Genomic DNA, 19,732 nt, shown 5'->3' on the forward strand with positions numbered 1-19,732 from the left:
CTGTCATCTAAAATTACGCCAAGATGTTTTAATTCAGGTACAAAAGTGATTTGCTATCGGTCTATCTTTATATTAAGAGGTCGTCTGTAATCTAACTTGCCCTTAAAAATCATCAGTTTTGTTTTTTGGCAGATATTCGTAATTTATTTATAGTAGACCACTTGATTAGCACAGAAAGAGTTATATTGGCTGATTGTTCTAGTTGAAGACGCGAACGACCTGGAATTAGAACCACCAAATCATCGGTGTATGCGAAGGCAAAGATATTTTCAGATTTTTCATGAGCCAGCTGTCCAAAACTATGTTCCAGAAGAGGGGTCCCAGAACTGATCCCTGGGGGCATCCTCTTGAGATGATCCTTGAGAGACGACTGTTTCGAGATTACTTGGACGAGTTTATTTTGGAAGTAGCTTTTAATAACTTGGACCAGTTTCTGAGAGCACTTGGCTTTGGTAAGACAATTGAGAGCGCCCTCCCACCAGAAGGAATCGAAAACTCCCTTGAAGTCAATGACTATGGCCAACTCATATTTAGCCCTGGAAGCTGTTATGTGGTTACCTAAAGAGACAAGGGCATCTTCACAAGATTTCTTTTGAAGCCAAATTGGGATGGAGTCATCAAGTTTTGACCTTCAATTAAATCTGCTACTCTGTATGCTAACAATCTTTCAAATTGTTTGCCAAAAGCGAGAGGAGTCTGTATGCTTCTGGATCAGATTTATTTTTGTCAGGTTTGTGAATAATTTTGATCAAAGCTACCTTCCAGAGGTTAGGAAAAATCCCCTCGGTAAGACATTTGTTGTACATAGAAGTATTTCTGGAAAGATTTCAGCAAATTTGAGAATTACTGCATTTTTCACAAGGTCTAAATCTGGACATTTATGGATATTTAATTTGCTTAGGGCCAGCTTTAGCTTGGAAAGAGTGAAGAGGTCCTTTTCATATGAGGAGTGGTAGGTTGACTTGTTATTCTTAATAGATAATTGTTCTGAAGTTTCTGTGGTGAGATCGTCTAGGGGAAGCATGCGATCCAGGATGGCATTAACTGAGTCATTCCAGTTAGTGGTTTCTGTATCATTCACTACAGTGTTATTCACATCATGAGAGTGAAACTTATTTTTGTTAATTTTATATAATAGACCCCAGCGATCAGAATTTCCTGTGGAGTGAACTAAGTATTGCCAGGAGCAAGTTTTTGTTTTGCAATTGCATTTACATATTCTTTCCGCTGGCCGTTATAGCCATTTTTTTAGTCTGGTGACATCTGGTTTAGGCCAAGGACTTTCTCCGTTGAAAGTCTCTCCACTTGCGCAAAAATTACGCAAAGTATGCAAAGTTCAGCTGTCCGCCACGGAACTGTAGTATGCTAGCTAATTTTTTTTCTTAGCAGAGCGTTCTATAGCACGAAGGAAGTAAGGCAGCCTGTACGTAGAATACATATTCTGAGGCATTGAACTGATTCAAAAAGCGACGAGTGTCAATATTAAAATCCTGGAGACCAATTTAAAATTGACAAGGTTAAAATTGAAGACAAATGAATTTATGCCATTTGATGGTTTTGATAGAAAATCTAAGATCTTTTGGAGGAGGAGGGTCGGCCTGTAGTATATGGAAGGAGAGCTACATTAAAGGTGATTGCTCGGTAATCTCTGCTTGTGTAGTATGTATGTACGGTCCAATCAGAAATCCTCGAGGAAATGGCAGGTGTTGAAAAGGTTAAATCAATGTTTGAGAAGGTATACGGTTGGTTGGGTAAATTGTGCAGATTTAAGTTGTAGAGGAATAAAAATTCCTGAAATCCTACCTCTGCTGTCAAAGACACTGCGGGAACCATAAGAAATTTTGAGTTAGACCAAAAATATTGGTTCTTAAATTTTGCACAGCAGTGTATTATCATGGTTGCTACGATTATAGGGGTTTTATATGATAAAATACATGTACAAACATAACACACAACAATTAAGCAAGAGAGTGTTAAGTTGTATGCTTTCGCTGTTAATTAGTGATTTTAGTCAGTGGCTACAATGGTAAATGGTTAAAACAATTGAACATTATATGCAGGAGATGTGATTCGCCATTTCTTCATAATTCGAAGCAGTGGGGCTCCCGACTTATATTCTAGAAAAATTTGATTTGATCATAGAGATATCTGGAAGTAATTATTATCGTGCACTTTGTGTATTTCATGCAATGTTTATTAAATTTACGATTTATTTCTTCCCCGCACCTCTCCTTCATACGCCGGATGAAATTCCTAACTCTTTTAGGAAAACTTGGTACTGTAAGATATAAGATCTTAAGGTTAGTTAAAATAAAGATATCAGGATTGTTTTTGTGCAAAGTAAGATATTAATAAAAAAAAAAGTTAGATGTGGTGATGGTATAAGATGAAAAACGTTACAAATTAAATAAAGTAAAAGATAGTGGGGTTTTTTTAGCAAGGTAAGAAAGATTAAATCAGAGGAAGGTTAAATTTAATGAGGGGATGGGTATGACGTGAGAATAAACAGTAGCAAGGGATGAACTATCAACCCCCAACATATGCGAGAACAAACAGGGAGAGCAGGACTAGATAGAGGGGGTTATTTGTAGATAGGCGTGAGAAGGGTTGCTCGGGAACAAACAAAGGGACGGGAGACCGGATTAGTCGAGGCGTTTCCTTTGATCTGTTACACCGTCAGAACAAACAGGAAGTGGGTGCACTTTCCAGTAATCGGCTTGAAATTAAAAGCGGCGTCAGACTGACCGATATGTGTGTTTTCGGAAAGCAAAGTACGAGATGAAAAAGGGTGTTGGTGAAGGTGGTCGGTCAACATCAAAGGGTCGTCGGCCTGGGAAGAAACATTCAACCTGCAGCCGTATACTGCAGCACAGTATACGGCTGTGTGGATGGCCTTCAGTTTTGCATCGGTGTTGTCGAGGCAATGTGGTATTATTTGCCGATTGAGGTTGTCTGACTCTTCACAGGATTCGATTTGGTCTCTGCTTCGGTATTATGTGGGTTATTTTGTGGTCCATTCCTTAGAATTCTGTTAGGGACTTCTTCCACTCGTCTTCTATTCTGGATATCATGACCTCGTCTCTTTCCACTTCAGCTGCTATGGGTTGTTTCTTCTCGTTCTTTCTCTTGTTCCATGTTGTTCATACTCATTGTTGTGTGCAGTTTGTCGCTAACGTCCTTGATTTTTTCCGAGATTGCAGGAGCTACAGGTTTTTCGTGACGATGGTCCTTCTCTGGTCCCTATTCGCAGTTCAGTGACTTGAATATCCAGGAATTGATCCAACCACTTGGTATACAGTCTCGACATCGTCATATCGGTCTCTAGCATGGTTATTTCGTAATATGTTCGCATTATGTACGTATTAATTTAGATGCTCCACTTCATGCGTTGGCGTTTTCTTTCTTCCTTCCTGGGTGGTTACTAGAGAAGTTGCGCATGAAGCACTTCCAGTTGGTGGGGGTGGATGGCCTTGCTCTTCCCTTGTGGTAGCCATACTCATGAGTAATTGGATCTCAGAAATGAATTTTTATTTGCTAGTCCTAACTTGCTCACTTGACTGAGGGCGACGACGCTCAATTAATTATGACTGAATAAGATTTTCAGGCTTTTTAAAAATTTCCAAGAAATTATTTCAGAAAAGATCAGTAGAAGGCTTTATAGACAATTGACATATATTATTTCAGAATAGATCAGTAGAAGGCTTTATAGACAATTGACATAAATTGTGTAACAGTTAAAGATGCCGAAATAAACAGTATAATTGATCTGGTAGTTAATGATCATTGTGTTCCTTTGTAAACAGACTGATCTTATTGAATAATTCATGTAGTTACTTGTGGCCATATTGTTATTTGTCTTCATCTCATGTTGTCTTCGTAAGATCAGTGGCTCCTGGCGCCACGTTTTGTCTTATTTCATATGGCTCATTGTGCCATGTGTTTTCCTGTAGTTCCTTGTGCCGTATTTTATATTTCTGATTTATATTTCTGTATATCATATGAATCTGTATGCATATAGCGGATTTTCCAGTTTCTGGCTAGGGGATGCTTTTTAATAATAAAAAAAAGTTGTGTCCATACATGGGACAGTGCTGTTTTCTACAATGTCTTCTTCAGGAGACTGTCCCCGACTTTTCAAACCGAGCCCTCTTCCTAAGGCCTGAACGAGAGTGACTTTATCCTGCGATACACTCGATTCAGTACGATTATTACCTCTCTTCAACTTCAACATCATCCATCTATGGAGGTGATGGATTATAATTATTATTATTGACTTTCTCCTTATGAGATTTTTTTCATTCCGTGCGGGTACTGGTACTTGCGTGAGGTGGTTGTTATTGTTGTTATTATTATTGTTATTATTATTTATTTTATTATTATAAGCACTATTGTATGATTATCATATATTTATTAATTTGGTTTCCATTCTCACAGCTTGTTCGTTCGTCTTCAACAGCACTGAACGCTCAAATGGTACGTTCACTTCTCCTAACTGGCCTGGCTACTATCCACGTGCAACTGAATGCCACTATTTATTCTTCGGAAGGAATAGCGAACGCGTACATATCACCTTCGCATATTTCGATGTGGATGGAATTCCACCGTAAGTAACATCGAATAAAATTTGCAACTAGTTTAGCAATTGGATTATTATTCAATACGTATGTTAATTATGGAAAGGCAGAAGTAACATGGAAACGTAGTCTTGTGATAATTTTATGTTTACTGGATTTAATACTCTAGAGAGAGGAGTCATTAACGTGTATATTTTGAGATTTAGATAAGCCACTGTAAATAAAAAAAAAATCATCTTAATAAGAAGCAAATTTCAAATAACTTAATTACCTAGATATAAATAATAATTTTAAAAAGACATGAAAATAAAACTACTTGTTCATTAGGATCGTCAGATGGCATATTGGTATTTTTTATATTCCGCACAACTTTAATAAATTCCAGAAAGGTGCGGCTGAACGCAGCAATCGACCCAGCACTGAGCCCTGGGGAGCTCCATTAATAACATTAGTCCCCAAAGAGCTGTGCCCATTGATAACCCTCTCTGTCTTCATCCACTTAACCATCCCTTTATCCATAGCAATAACTTGCCCTTAGTGCTACATTGCTCCAGTTTATACAGCGGTCTTTTATTTGCAACAGTATTAGAGGCCCTCCCGAAATCCAAGTGTATCAAATCAGAATTATTTTTTGCATCCAGTTTCTTGGTCATGATATGAAATAACACCAAATTTATAAATATATTCCTTATGCACCCTCAACAAGTGAATAGAAAGCCAAAATTATTAAGAAAAACACATAACCAGATTTTTAGGACCAAAAACACAAAAAATCTGAAGTTCAAGGAATAAAAAGTCAGCTTGTAAAGAAAGCACTGGGGGGGGGGGGTTCTTTTATAAATGAGATCAAAAAAACAGAAAATAGTTTAATAACATTCTGTCAACTATTTTCAAATGAATGTTACAATAACTGTATAAGAAATGTTGCTTGTTTAGAATATGCACTATGGCACTAAAGCCATGAGGCTACAGTATACAGTCCATAATTTTTTCATTCTGTGTGCTTGTCTGTTTTTGAATGACTACGTGATGGTTGAAAGAGAAATTAAAATTAGGAGACTATTTATATGGGGAATAAAAGGATGATCTTACCAAGAAAAACTTAAGTTCTCAAAATTTGTCTAGAAACTAGGACGTGCGAGTAGATCTTATGGAATAGACTGGAACCAACAAATGGATTGGGTCTTAATGATGATAGATGTGCAGAGGTTTTCTTCTACCAGTGGGGCGTTGATAGTTGGAAAAGGGTGTTTCATCTGGTGTTGTGAAAGTGGCTAGCCTGAGTAAATTTAAGGAAGAATTAGAAAATTATTATCAGGGGCAGACGTACGATGTTTGAAGGTGTTTTTTTTTTTTTTTTTTTTTTTTTTGGTGCTCTAATCTTGCTTTCTTGCATTGTTTGCCACTACTTGTACTAATCTCTGAAAATACACTTTCAGATAATGATGGATGGCCCAGCGTTATATAAGCTTCTCCACAAGTATTCTTCTGACGCAACCTTCTCTCAACTCTTTATTGAAAATTACAATAGCGAAGCTACAGATACAATGGCTATAAATTCCTCTGTGATACCAAAACAAAACGCCAACTCCTCCGGGTTGTTTTTTTTCACCTCATCAGTGAGAGATTACAAACGTAAATGGCTGTCTAGAGGAAATGTTTTGAATCGACCGCATTACAAATCATACTATGCGTCTTTAGAAAACTATTTGCTATTTTTCTGTGCTGCAAAAATTTGAATTTCCTTAAGACATGAAAGATCAGTGACTTGATTTTTTCATAAACTGTGATGTTTTTCTAGTAGTCTATTCCAAAACACGTAAACTCAAATCCCGTGAATAAATTTCTCAAGCAGCGAGGAAAAGAGGTAACACATTTCTCAATTTCATGCATATTGGTATAAGCATAATATAACTGTACAGTAGCCCAAATTATCTTTGTGTTATTTTCGCTGTCATAAGGTTTTAGCGACTTAAGAGCTTCAGCGACTAAGGCCATATTTCTCCTTATGTACTGTTTGTAAACTGCGTGTTCTGCGGTCGATTTTCTGTTTGCTGGACGAAAAACCTGAGTTTCTGAGAGAAAAAGAACCATGCTACCCTCCTGAGATCGACTAACTCAGCCACGTTGTGTAAAAGACCCATAAAAATTCCTCATATCAACTGAACTCGGTTTTTCTTCGTCCGGTATGCGCAGGAAGGAGATTCTACCAACTGTTGATACCCACTAGGGCTAATATTTGTGTAATAGAATAGCTGTTTGCATATTGACTGGTAAAAGAGGCACTAATATATTTATTTTCTGACATCTTTACAGAATGATATCACGAAGATCTTCACATTTGTTGACTAATAAAGTGATATTTTATTAGTCCCGGTTCGAAATCCTGTCTCTGATACGAGGAACTGTTATGGGCTTTTTTTCGCTCAGTGGCTGAAGTAGTCGGTCTCAAGCGTAGATAGCAAGGTTTTTCGTTTAGCAAACAAGAAAATCGACCAGAGAAACACGAAATTCACGAACTTAATACACTTTATCAGATGAATGCATATTCTGGGTGGTCATAGTGTGACATTCGTCGACTAATAAAGTGCTATGTACATTGTTTTCTCAAAATTATTTGGACAGGCCTCTGAAGGTACTTCCAATAAGGAGCAGGTATAAAAATTCACAAGAAACATCTAGACTGCATCAGTAACTGCTAATATGGGTAAAGGTATGGGGACTTCTGATATTCCAAAGAGGTATGATTATCGATTTCAGTATCAGTAATTTTTCAAGTTCGCTGCACCATATGAGCTTTCGAAAGCAGTGGTCGATGTTCTGAAGTTGAAAGAGTGAGGGTGATACATCATTTAATCTGCGATCCAAACAAGCCAAGAAAATTGGCGTTAGGAATTTGAGAATCCCGAAGGTGATTACATGGATCCTCGAAGGCGTCGCAACGAAAACTTAATGTTAAATAGCAAGTTGTCGACAGGACAGTCCTTAAGCAGTAAACTGTCTATAGGAGTTGCATTGGTTTGATTTTCATGCGGGAACTGAAATCGAGCATTCCTCGCGTGTGGCACAGGTGATAGAATCGCCATCCTGCCCACACTGGGTGGGAAAGACTTGAGTTCGAATCCGTCAATGAGGCAAGGAATTTTTATGGGCCTTCTTAACAAACTGGCTGTGTTAATCGGTCTACGAGGAAAATATCAGGTGTTTTCCTCCCTAAAGATCCTGTTTCTGTTCAGAAAACAGGAAAATCAACCACAGAATATACACAATTTACAAACATACAATACACTGACACCTCATAACCTCAGTTTCTTTGACGTTTAACACAAATTGCAATCAAGCTCCGCATATTACCGAAAATAATAAGTGTGGTGCATTTTCCATCGTTCATGCACTCTGAAACGAAAGCCTGTGGAAGAAAAGTGGTGCGTCACGATGTTCAGCTCTGACAATTTTGGTTTTGAAAATGCCTGAGCGCAACCTACCGTCCCCCCAACGATGAGATCCACAAGAAGAAAAGTCGCGTTGCAAGGTGGGACTGTCGGTCATAGTTCCAAAATTACATCTTTAGAATGGGCTGGAACGAGATCAATAAGAAGTACTGTAATGAGATCAATACTATTACTGAAAGAGCCAAAATTACAAATAACTGTCTTCGCAACATGATCTCGAATTTTCTTTGAAGAATCAGTACCACAATCATACCGCAGCTGAGCTGGTCCACGAGCTATTTCTTCAATAAATCGATTTTCTTCAACATTATCTGCATCCGAATACTTTCGAGAGAATGGTGCTGTAAAAAAGACCACCCTGCCTATGCTAGAATATGTGAACGTTGGAAAAATGAAACTTATTCAGAAGTATAAAACAAGCCATAATATTTCCTATCAAGAAACAAAGCGGATCACCTCACCACCAACCCATCCAAACAGACCACATCATCATCATCATCAGCCATTTTCAATCCACTGCAGGATGAAGGCCTCTCCAGCAACTTTCCAGTTCCTTCTGTTTTGAGCACTGGCCATCCATTTACTACTCAAAAACTCATGAATTTCATCTATCCATCTCCGCCTTTGTCTTCCAGGTTTTCTTCTAGCTCCTCTTGGGTACCATTCTGTTATTTTCTTAGTCCATCTGTCATCATGTCTTCGAGCTATGTGTCCTGCCCAAGACCATTTTAGTTCTTTAGTTTTGATAAGAATGTCCTTTACTTGAGTTTGCTGCCTAATCCATGTGTTTCTCTTCTTATCTAACAGCCTGATTCCCAATATAATTCGTTCCATTCTTCGCTGTGTATTTCTTAGCTTCTCTTCCATTCTTTTGGTGAGTGCCCAAGTTTCACTTCCATAAGTCATGGTGGGGAGTATACATTGATTCATTATTTTACGTTTCAGACAAACTGGGATATTGCTCTTCAGAATGTGACTATATTTCCTGAATGCTATCCATCCAAAATTTATTCTTCTCTTGACTTCCAGCCATTTATCATTATTACAGCTAATAACTTGTCCCAGATAAGTATATGACACCACCTTTTCAATTACTGCTCCTTCAATAATTATTTCCCTTTCCGTGGCATACTTGTTCATCATTACTTTTGTTTTAGCCATATTCATCTTTAGTCCAAAATCCTTACTAACTGTGTATAACTGATTAAGATTTTCCTCTAATTCTTTGGGATTGTGGCTTATGACCACAATGTCATCTGCAAATCGTAAATGGTTTAGGTACTCTCCGTTCACATTGACTCCTTTCTGCGACCAGTCTAATCTTCTGAAAGCTTCCTCAAGGGCAGCAGTAAACAGCTTCGGAGATATTGTGTCTCCTTGTCGAACTCCTTTCTCGATTTTAAATTTGCTGCTGTCTTTGTCTAGTCTAATAAAGGATGTAGCACTCTCATATATTTTCTTCAAAATCATAATATATGGAGTATCTATGCCTTGTCTTTCCAGTGCCCGAAACATTGCCTTATGCTGTATGGAGTCAAATGCCTTTTCATAATCCACAAATGCCAGGCATAATGGTGTTTTATATTCATTTGCTTTCTCCATTAGCTGTGATATTACGTGAAGGTGATCCATAGTTGAGAATCCTGTCCTAAAGCCAGCTTGCTCTTTCGGTTGATTCTCATCAAGTATTCTTTCTAATCTGTTAGTAATGACCCTTGTGAACAACTTGTAGATATGGGATAACAAGCTAATTGGTCTATAATTTCCAATTTATCTCCTTTCTTATGCAGCAAAACTATGATTGCATTATTCCACTGCTTAGGCATCACACCTTTTCTAATGCACTTTGTGAAGAGCCTTGCCAGTCTTTGTGTTATGTCTCTTCCTCCCAATTTTAACAACTCTACAGTAACTTCGTCTTCCCCCGGGGCTTTCCGATTCTTCATTTTCTTCAATGCATGTTCTACCTCATCAGGAAGAATATCGGGTATGTCGTATGTGTTGCTACTTTGCAATCCATCTTCCCCACTGCTGGTATCATTCCCTCGCTCCTTGTATAATTCTCTATAGTAGTCTTCTGCTATTTGAATTATGCCTTCTCTGCTGTTTATAAGTACACCATCGCTGTTCTTCAGTTTCAGTATCATTTGTCTTTCTGTATTACTGCTCATGGCTGCTGATTTAAATCCTTTGTTTTCCCTTAATGCTTGTTCTACTTTTCTTGTGTTAAATCTTCTTATTTCCTCTCTGAGTCTCTTTCTAATGGCTTTGCATAACTCAGTATACTCAATTTTCTCCCTGTCAGTGTTTTTCTTGCTCTTCATTTGTCGTCTTTGGTTCATCATGACAAGTGTTTCTTGACTAATTTTTTCTTCTTTGAATTTCTGTTTCCCTATAGGTTTCTTGGGCTTTATCACTTTCAGAAAGTTGTAATATTCCTCGTCGATATCTTGGTCCTGAGCAGTCTGCAGAAGCTCAAACTTGTTCTTAAGTTCCAGTACATACTGCTTTTTCTCCTCCTCTGTTATTTCAAAGACCTTTGTATTATTTACTTGAGTCAGTTTTTTCCTTTCCTTTCCTACATCTATATCAAGTGTACATCTTACCATTCTGTGATCACTTCCAACATTAACCTTATTCAGGACGGTAACATCATTCACAATATGTCTTCTGTTAGTGAGGATGAAGTCGATTTCATTAGTTGTTAATCCATTTGGACTCTTCCATGTCCACTTTCTGTTCACCCTTTTCTTGAAAAAAGTGTTCATTACTGACATTCCTTGAGATTCTGCAAATTCCACAAGTCTTTCACCTCTTTTATTTCTTTCACCAATTCCAAAATTTCCTATAGTTCCTCTTTCTGCGCTGTTTTGCCTTTTTCCAACCTTAGCATTGAAGTCCCCCATAATAATAGTGTAGTGAGTTTTCTGCTCATCTAGAAGACTCTCAATTTCGGTGTACATTTCTTCAACCTCTTCATCATCATGGCTCGATGTTGGTGCATAAATCATTATAATCTTTAGCTTGTACCTCTTGTACCATCCAAACAGACCTACGTACGCCCAAATCACCAAAAGATGCCAGTCAACAGCTACTCAAACTGAATTATCAATACCCCCCAAAAGAGTGTTTTTCAAATTATCTCAAAACCTTGTACAGTGCAACCCAAACTCAAGCAGTCAATACACCAATATCGATATCAGGCGAAAAACTTCAACCCCCGTACGAAGAAAGCAAAGAAAAACAAATCAAAACTTCCAGAAATTAAGAGGAAATGGATATTAACAAAATCTGCAGATGATAGTGTCCTAGAAATTTTTGTCGATGAAGACATGGACACGGAAAAGCCTTACTTTCCAAAAAAGATAAAAACAAGAGTTGAAAAACAATTTCAACAAACGAAAACGTTCTGAAAGCCTAACAAGAAACTAATGATGAACAATAATTCAGTGGAATTGTGGTTTCCGAGCCAATATTGATGACGTATATGATCTTACCTCTAAATATACTCCAATATGTCTCTGCCTTCAAGAGACATATTCAAAACCAAGTTACACCAAAACTGTCTCAGTATAATAGCTGTTTTAGTTAACTCGCATGTTCCCACCAAGTTTATCTTACTGAATTCTCCACTTGAGGCAGCAGCCATCCGAGAAGCTGCTAACATTCACATTACAATATGCTCATGTGCATTCCACCTAATTATAGCTTTCAACAAAATTATCTAAATAGTCTTATAGCCCAGCTCCCCACACCTTTCCCCCTTCTGAGAGATTAAAATGGACATCATACACTATGGGGTCACAACCACATTGATCAAAGAGGAAAACTAATGAAACAATGTTTAGATGACAACAACCTTCTCCTAAATGATTGATCACCAACATATGTTCGCCTTCCTTCTGGGCCCACCGGGTTAGCCGGGTGGGTAAAAGTACCTGCCTGGCAACCCAAAGGTCGCGGGTGCGAGTCCCGCTTCGGGCTTGGATCAGAGTACTGCAAAAACCTTGGGAGGTGCATTATGGCCACAGAAGCCGATGCGCCAACAACTACCCAAAAAAAAAAAACCCTTCCTTCTGGAACTAATACTGCAATAGACTTGTCCATATGTTCAGCAACTCTGTATACTACTCTCAAGTGGATAGTAAACAATCATCCAATGCATAGTGATCATTTTCCCATACTAATTGATTTAATAAACAAGCCCTCTTATCAACTTACAAAAATTCCGCAGTGGCTCACTGATAAGGCAGATTGGCAGACGTATAAAAAAACTGGCTAAATTTGACACGGAAATAATCCAAGAAATCCCAGCAAATGAAGTGGCTGAGTAAGTCACAAAAACAATATTACATGCAGCAGAAAAAAACCATACCGATACACCCAAAAATCTGGTGGAGTGACGAATGCCGTGCGGCTAGAAAAGAGCAAAAGAATTCGTGAAATAATTTTCGCCGCAGTCCAACTACACTAATCTTATCCATTTTAAACGTGTCAGAGCAAGGTATGTTAGACTTTGTGATAAAGTCAGTGAATTTTTTATTCGCTTTACTTCGAAAATCAATCAATCAATCAATCAATCAACTCCTACACATAATTTGGAAAATAATCAGAAAAATAAGCGGCAAATAACAGACGACTCCTGTGCCTATCATGGAATGGAGAGGGCAGAACATTTCTGACCCTATTCAATTTGCCGATATCTTAGGGGAAACGTTTTTCCAAAGCATCATCAATGGAAAGTTATACACCAACTTTCAAGAGATTTAAAACAAATACAGAAAAACAAAAATTAAACTTCTCGTCAAAACGGAAAGAACAATATAACCTACCATTTACTATCCACGAACTATGTAGAGCTCTGTCAACTTCTAGACGCAGCGCGGTAAGACCTGATAATATCCACTATTCCATGATGCAGGAACCAAGTGCTTAATCATTACAGTCACTCCTCGATCTGTTTAATATACTTTACCAAGAAGGTACATTTTTTAAACAATAGCACCATGCTACAGTACTTGCCTTCCTTAAACCAGGAAGATACCCAAAAAACCCTACTTGATATAGATCCATTGCCTTGGCTATTTGCCTCTGAAAAATTCTTGTAAAGATGATAAACCGTCGATCGACTGATATGGTACCTAGAAAACTTGAATCTCCTACATCCTGCGCAATTCGGCATTCGACAAAACAGATCAACACTGGATATACTAGTAAGACTAGAGAATTCCATTCTGAATGGTTTCCTTAGATCGGAACACCATGCAATGGTTTACTTTAACATCAGTAAGGCATATGATTCCACGTGGCATTATAGAATACTGCGAGAATTACATCGCCATAGACTTCGGGGCCATCTCCTGATTTTCAAATGGAACTTCCTAGATAAGCGAACATTCCAGGTTCGATTTAAAACTTCGCTGTCCCAACTATTTTTCTCTAATCTCCTACATCCTGTGGAACTTGGTATTTGCCAAAACAGATCAACCCTAGATATACTAGTAAGACTAGAGAACTCTATTCGGAATACATTCCTCAGATCAGAACATCATATAATAGTTTGCTTCGATATCAGTAAAGCATATGATTTTACATGGAAGTATGGCATTCTCCGCTAATTATATCAAAATGGCTTCGGGGTTATCTCCCTATTTTCATTCAGAACTTCCTGTACAAACGCACATTTCAGGTTCGTTTTAAAAATTCATTATCCCAAGTGTTTTTACAAGGAACCCCCAAAGCTCTGTACTCAGTGCTACACTTTTCATAATTGCAATAAACACCATTGCCGAACACAATTTCGAACGCTATTGATACACCATTTTGTCGATGACCTTAGCATTTCGTGTCATGCAAAAACCATTAATACTGTTGAAAGACAGTTACAAGGAGCAATAACTAAGATCAGTTCATGGACACAAACTAATGGCTTCCAACTCTGTCCCAACAAAAAGGTGCACATCTATTTTTGCAACCAACGTAAACTGCACCCACATCCCGAACTACTACTGAACGGACAGCCAATAGCAGTTCATCCCACGAATACTGTTCTTAGGAATCACATTCACGATGGTGGGACTGTTAGTAATCCTGGGTTTAACCTCCATGTACAAGCACACTGTGGGTGACCACCAACGTAAGCAGGGGTCAAGATGTAGCGCCCACCCCACATTCACAAATACCGCCCCTCTGTGTTACCAGACAATAATAGGTGGTAGATGACTCATAAACCGGTGAAATACCACCACTTTGCTTATTGGAGGCTTGAAGTGGTGGAACACATGTTTAGTCTCCAGAGCTAAGTTCCGGTCAACCCTTCTCCATCTCTTCCATCATACAGTATGATTGACTTTTGAGGTTATGAGGCACATCATGGCGAGATCAAATCTTCCTTACATTTCTAGGGTACAGCTCTAAAGCGGTGTTCGCAGGCCGGCTACTAGTTAGTACACGGGACCGAACCTTTGTTAATTCTTTAGGAGGCTTCCGGATCAGCTAGTGTATAATCTTGCTACCTCTACTCTGCCAGATAATGACTGAAGGTAGTCCGAGCAGTGTGTATGCGGGAGGCATTGTTGAGGCCACGTTATGTCAAAGATCTGTGTATATTCTTATTATGTGTACGCCATATCCAAAAGTTTCATTACTTCATACAGCATGTTTTTCCCGCTCACTTTTCCTTAATATTGAACACACCATGAATTTTCAAACGAATAGAGTAAGCGAAACGATTTAAACCTCCCAAAGACTTCCTCGTTCATTTCACAAATATATGTGGTTTAAATTCTAGTTTCAACGACGTCCATTTGCAGTCTGCCAAACCCCGTGCACTTTTTCTGACTGAATCTCAGTTATCGGTTGATTCAACTACTCATCTCAGTTGCCTAAATTATTCGCCGTGTGATTCCTTTCGCCTCAAAGGTGGTACTTGTGCATATGTCCGTTCCGATGTTCCCTGTCAGAGACTTGGTAATTTGGAATCTCCTCTTTTCGATCTTCTCTGACTTAAAATCTCTACCTCATTGTGTCAAATTCGTCTGTTGTCTCTACTGTTCTCCCAACTCCATTAATCACTTTGACTTCCTCTCTTTGCAACTTGACTTTCTCCAGTCCAACTTTCCTAACAGTGAGGTAATTTTCCTTGGTGATTTTAATGTCCACAACTCCGGCTGGCTTCCGTTTTCTAGTCACGCCGACCCAGCTGGTCGAGATGCTGAGGCTTTTGCAATTACTAATGATCTTGCACAGATTGTTCATTTACCTACAAGAATATCGGACAATCCTAATCATACAGCCAACACGCTTGATATTTTTCTCACAAACAACCCTTCTAAGTACACAGTCGAAGTGAGTGGTCCTTTAGGTACCACAGATCACAACTTGGTGATTCTCTTTTCTAATGGTGCCTTTATCTCATGGCTATTCCCAACCTCGTATTGTTTGGAATTACAAGAATACAAAATGCGATGACCTGCGCGATTTCTTTTCCTTGGTCGGATTACTGTTTCAAAACTTCTGATATCAACATTTGCTCAGATCATGTCAGTGAAATTATTCTTGTAGGAATTGAATCCTTTATTACACACACCACTTTAAAATCTCGTCCTTTATCTATACCTTGGCATTCCAATAAATGTGCTAAGGCTGTTCAAGAGAAGAACGTTGCATATCGTAATTGGCTTGTTACCAATTCTTCAGTTTCATTTTCTGCCTACACCAAAGTTCACAACAATTGTAAATTAGTTATTAATCAGTCCAAACTCGATTTTGAACAGGCTAAGAGTAATAAACTTGATTCTTGCCCTAATGGTAGCCGAACATTCCAGTCTCTTGCCAAAGCTATTGGCCGCAACGTTTTCCCATCTCTGCACCCACCTCTGTCAAAACTAGATGGTTCTGTTGTCATTTCGGTCAATGATAAAGCTGACCTGCAAGCGTCCAATTTTTCTTCCAACTCGCGTATTAATGACCTTGGTGAATCACCTCCCACCATTCCTAGCACGCTTTATTCAATGCCCCTGTGGTCTTCCGTCAAAAGATGTCAGAAGGATTTTGACGAATCTCAATGCTAAGAAAACCCCAGGTCCCGATGGTATTTCTCCACTTGTTCTCAAAACCTGTGCTCCTGAACTTACTCCTGTTCTTTGCCGCTTTTTTCACTTTCTTATTCCAAAGGTGTTTTTCCTTCTGCTTGGAAATTTGTTCATATACAGCCAGTTCCTAAAAAGAGTGACAAATCCCTCCCATCCAATTATCGTCCCATTGGAATTACTTCTACTCTTTCTAAAGTAATGGAGAAATAAATTCACCGCCAACTCTTAAACTATCTAGAAACATTCCGCCCGATAAAAGATCGCCAGTATGGATTCCGTCAGTGTTAATCCACTGGTGATATTCTGGCTTTGTTACCCATTTATGGACTAACTCAATGGAAATGTTCGGTGAAACACAAGCAGTTGGTCTTAACATCTCAAAGGCTTTAAATCGTGTTTGGCATAAAGGTCTTGTAAGCAAGCTTCCATCTTATGGTTTGCCAACTGTTTTTTGTAATTGGTTATCCAGTTTTCTCTCTGATCGCTCACTGAGGGTTATGGTAGATGCCTCTCTGTCTTCTGACTTCTCCACTAATGCTGGTGTTCCCCAAGGTTCAGTTCTTTCTCTCCACTCTTTTCCTCTTGTATATTAATGAACTTTTTCCATTGACTGGAATTCCCATGTATAGTTTTGCCGATGATAGCACATTGCATTCCATTTTCCGTTTTGAGAAACCTTGCCCTGCTCAATCAGCTTCAACTTCTCGAATATCCGCTATCAATTCCTTAAATGACTATCTCCGGATAATTGTCCAATGGGGCAAAGACAACTTAGTTGATTTCAATCCTTCTAAAACTCAGTCTTGTTTTATATCTCGCAAAAATGATTTTTCTGCCCCCTATGCTTATCTTTGGTGACACTCCGGTTTCTAGGCAAAATGATATCTCTTTTGGGAATTACCCTGACTTCTAATCTCTCTTGGCACAAGCACATTACAAATATTGCTTCCTCTGCATCTAAAAAACTTGGTTTTGTCTTTCGCTCTCGGCGTTACTTTTCTTCCGAACAGCTGTACAAATCGCAAATCCGCCCTACCATGGAATATTTTTCCCGCATCTGGGGTGGTGCCCCCAAAACCTGGCTCAAGCTTCTAGATTCCATTCAGAAGAGGGGCAGGTTAATTAATGACTTCTCTCTAACAGAGTCTCTGCACTCGCTGTCTCATAGACGTACTGTTTCTGCTGCTTGTCTTTTCTACATTCATTTTTCATTTTCATTTATTTGTACACACACATATATATATATATATATATATATATATATATACACACACACACACACACACACACACAATTTTATATACATTTAACATTCTCGTTACACATATATTATATTATACCTACTGGTGCACTTCGTACGTGTAACCTTAAGTCAAGAGTGGCTCCTAGGCAAAAGCCCATCTCCACCTAGTTCATCTGTTTTGGCGTATAACCTCAACAAATCTAGCCTAAAAACATGTGCGAGATATTTTACCAATATAAGACAGCTGTTTCCCGGTGCCCCTCTCTAAGCCGGGGTTTACGTTATGTATTTGTGCCGAATGCACAAGTCCCGCACCACCGGATGTAGTGCAATACCAGTGGGTGTCAACAAATGAATTACTAGTGGAGAACTTCCACAAATTATCCTCACTTCCACCCACTAATTATTATATTAAAAAGATATATATATATATATATATATATATATATACTTTTTTTTTTTAAATATGCTCAATCTGAATTACTGAGAACCAAGAAAACAATTAATAACATACATCTTTACAATAACATTTGACATAAATCTTATCAATAACAATTGGCAAAATCAATGCAACATTAATTAACATAAATCAACACAATAGCAATCCATATAAGTCAACACAATAACAATTAGCTTAAATCTTCTATTTACACTAAACCTTTTTGTCTTTTGGCCATTTGGGATTCAGTTATTCCCAGAAGAAGCTGAAGTTCTTAGCTGAGTCCTCAACATGAAAACTGATCTTGAGGTTTGCAGAGCAGTATAGTTATTATGGTCTCAACCAAGATATTTACATTGTTCTCCAATAAGTGTGGACCCGCAGACATTAAATCCGTTCTAAGTTGAGAGTACAATGGAGAGTTCAGAAATACATGAATCCATATTTTTTTCATATTCATGTGGGGAAATTTCATATTCCCCACATGTGCAGTACGGATCAGGCCACGCTCAAAAAGCTTAGCCCGGAGGGACCCATGCCCTGTTAGCAGATAAGAAGTTGTCATAGAAGGTCTAAACCACGAAATAACTCCAGGGGTTGTTGAGAATTCCACTTGCGCAATATACTTCCTTGTTACAAGCCCAAATTCGCTTTCATTCCATCTTTTTTGCCAGACAACAGTTAATTCCTTCCAAAGCCATTTTCTTCCCCGTTTTAAAGTCGCTGGCTGGGTCAGTCGTAATTCCAAGCATCGTCTTAGACTCTCCTTTTTTTAGGTAGTAAATCAAACCCCGAAAAGCAATATATAAATCTACAGGAATCGTACCACCAAGTATTGGAGTGCGTTGTTTGAAACAGTCCTTGGAATATTATTGATCGTCAAAAACACTGATCTTTGTGTGGAAATAAGTTTTTTTCACTTTTACCTTTGATACTTTTTGGTACCAAACACTTGCTGCGTATGACATAATTTACTGTTGTCAAGCAAAAATATGGTTTTATAGTAACGGTTTAAGGTTTTATTTGATAATCCCCACTCTTTCCTTGAAACTCTGATAACTGAGGTTGTGAAAAAACGGATTTTGTCCGAGTTTTGATACATGAGGCAGAAAACTAAGTTTATCATCTAAAGTGATTCCCAAATACTTAGTTTGGGGTACTTATGGTAATTGGGTATTATTTAGTCGGATTCTGGGAGGTCTGTTCTGGCTAAAATGGTTCTTAAAAGTCATAAAAGTGGTTTTACTTGGGGGATATTTTCAGTTTGTTGACTGTAGCGCATGACATCGTCATCCAAGATAAGCTGTATTTTATCTTCAGTTATTCTCCTTGTGTTTCCATCAGCAACGATCACCAAATCATCCGCATAGTATATCTTACTGATACCATTGTGTTCCCGCGTTAAACATTGAACCAGCACAACGTTCCCGAGGAGAGGCCCCAACACTAGTCCTTGGGGGCATCCTCTTGAAATCTGAGCCCAGTACGTAAGGTGTTTTGCCACCACCTTAATGTCTATCGCTAAAGTTCGATCGCATAAGACTTTAGATATACCCTCAGGAGCTTGGATTTTGCGGATCTCAAGCTCCTGAGGGCACTTTCCCACCGTAAAGTCTCAAACGCGCCCTGAGAGTCCACAAACACAGCGAGAACGTATTTAGCAGGTGAGTTGGACACATAGTTGGTCAGAAGATTTATAGCGTCTTCAATCGACCGTCCTTTCTTGAAGCCGTATTGTGCTTTTGAACATAACTGATGATGTTTTAGAATTTTTGGATTCTTGGGGCTAACATTCGCTCAAACAATTTCCCCAGGTTTGCTAAAAGCGAAATAGGTCTGTAGGCCCGTGGATCTGATAATTTCTCAGGCTTGTGCAGTATCTTTAGTAGAGCTATTGTCCATTGACGAGGAAATATTCCTTTTAGTAAACA

General features: G+C 38.6%; 1 protein-coding gene across 1 annotated transcript in view; it reads left to right on the forward strand.

Annotated features, from left to right (window-relative positions):
• The window catches only part of LOC150088243 (suppressor of lurcher protein 1-like), a 430,079-nt gene that overhangs the window by 355,706 nt on the left and 54,641 nt on the right, over positions 1–19,732 (forward strand). The window contains exon 5 of the mRNA XM_090369404.1: positions 4,435–4,603. Within this exon, the coding sequence (XP_090225530.1) occupies positions 4,435–4,603 (169 nt within the window). The remainder of the gene's footprint in view (positions 1–4,434; positions 4,604–19,732) is intronic.

This window comes from Mastigoproctus giganteus, chromosome 3 (genome assembly GCF_048544385.1).
Source record: "Mastigoproctus giganteus isolate SK-2022 chromosome 3, ASM4854438v1, whole genome shotgun sequence".
In the NCBI taxonomy this organism is placed as follows: domain Eukaryota; kingdom Metazoa; phylum Arthropoda; class Arachnida; order Uropygi; family Thelyphonidae; genus Mastigoproctus; species Mastigoproctus giganteus.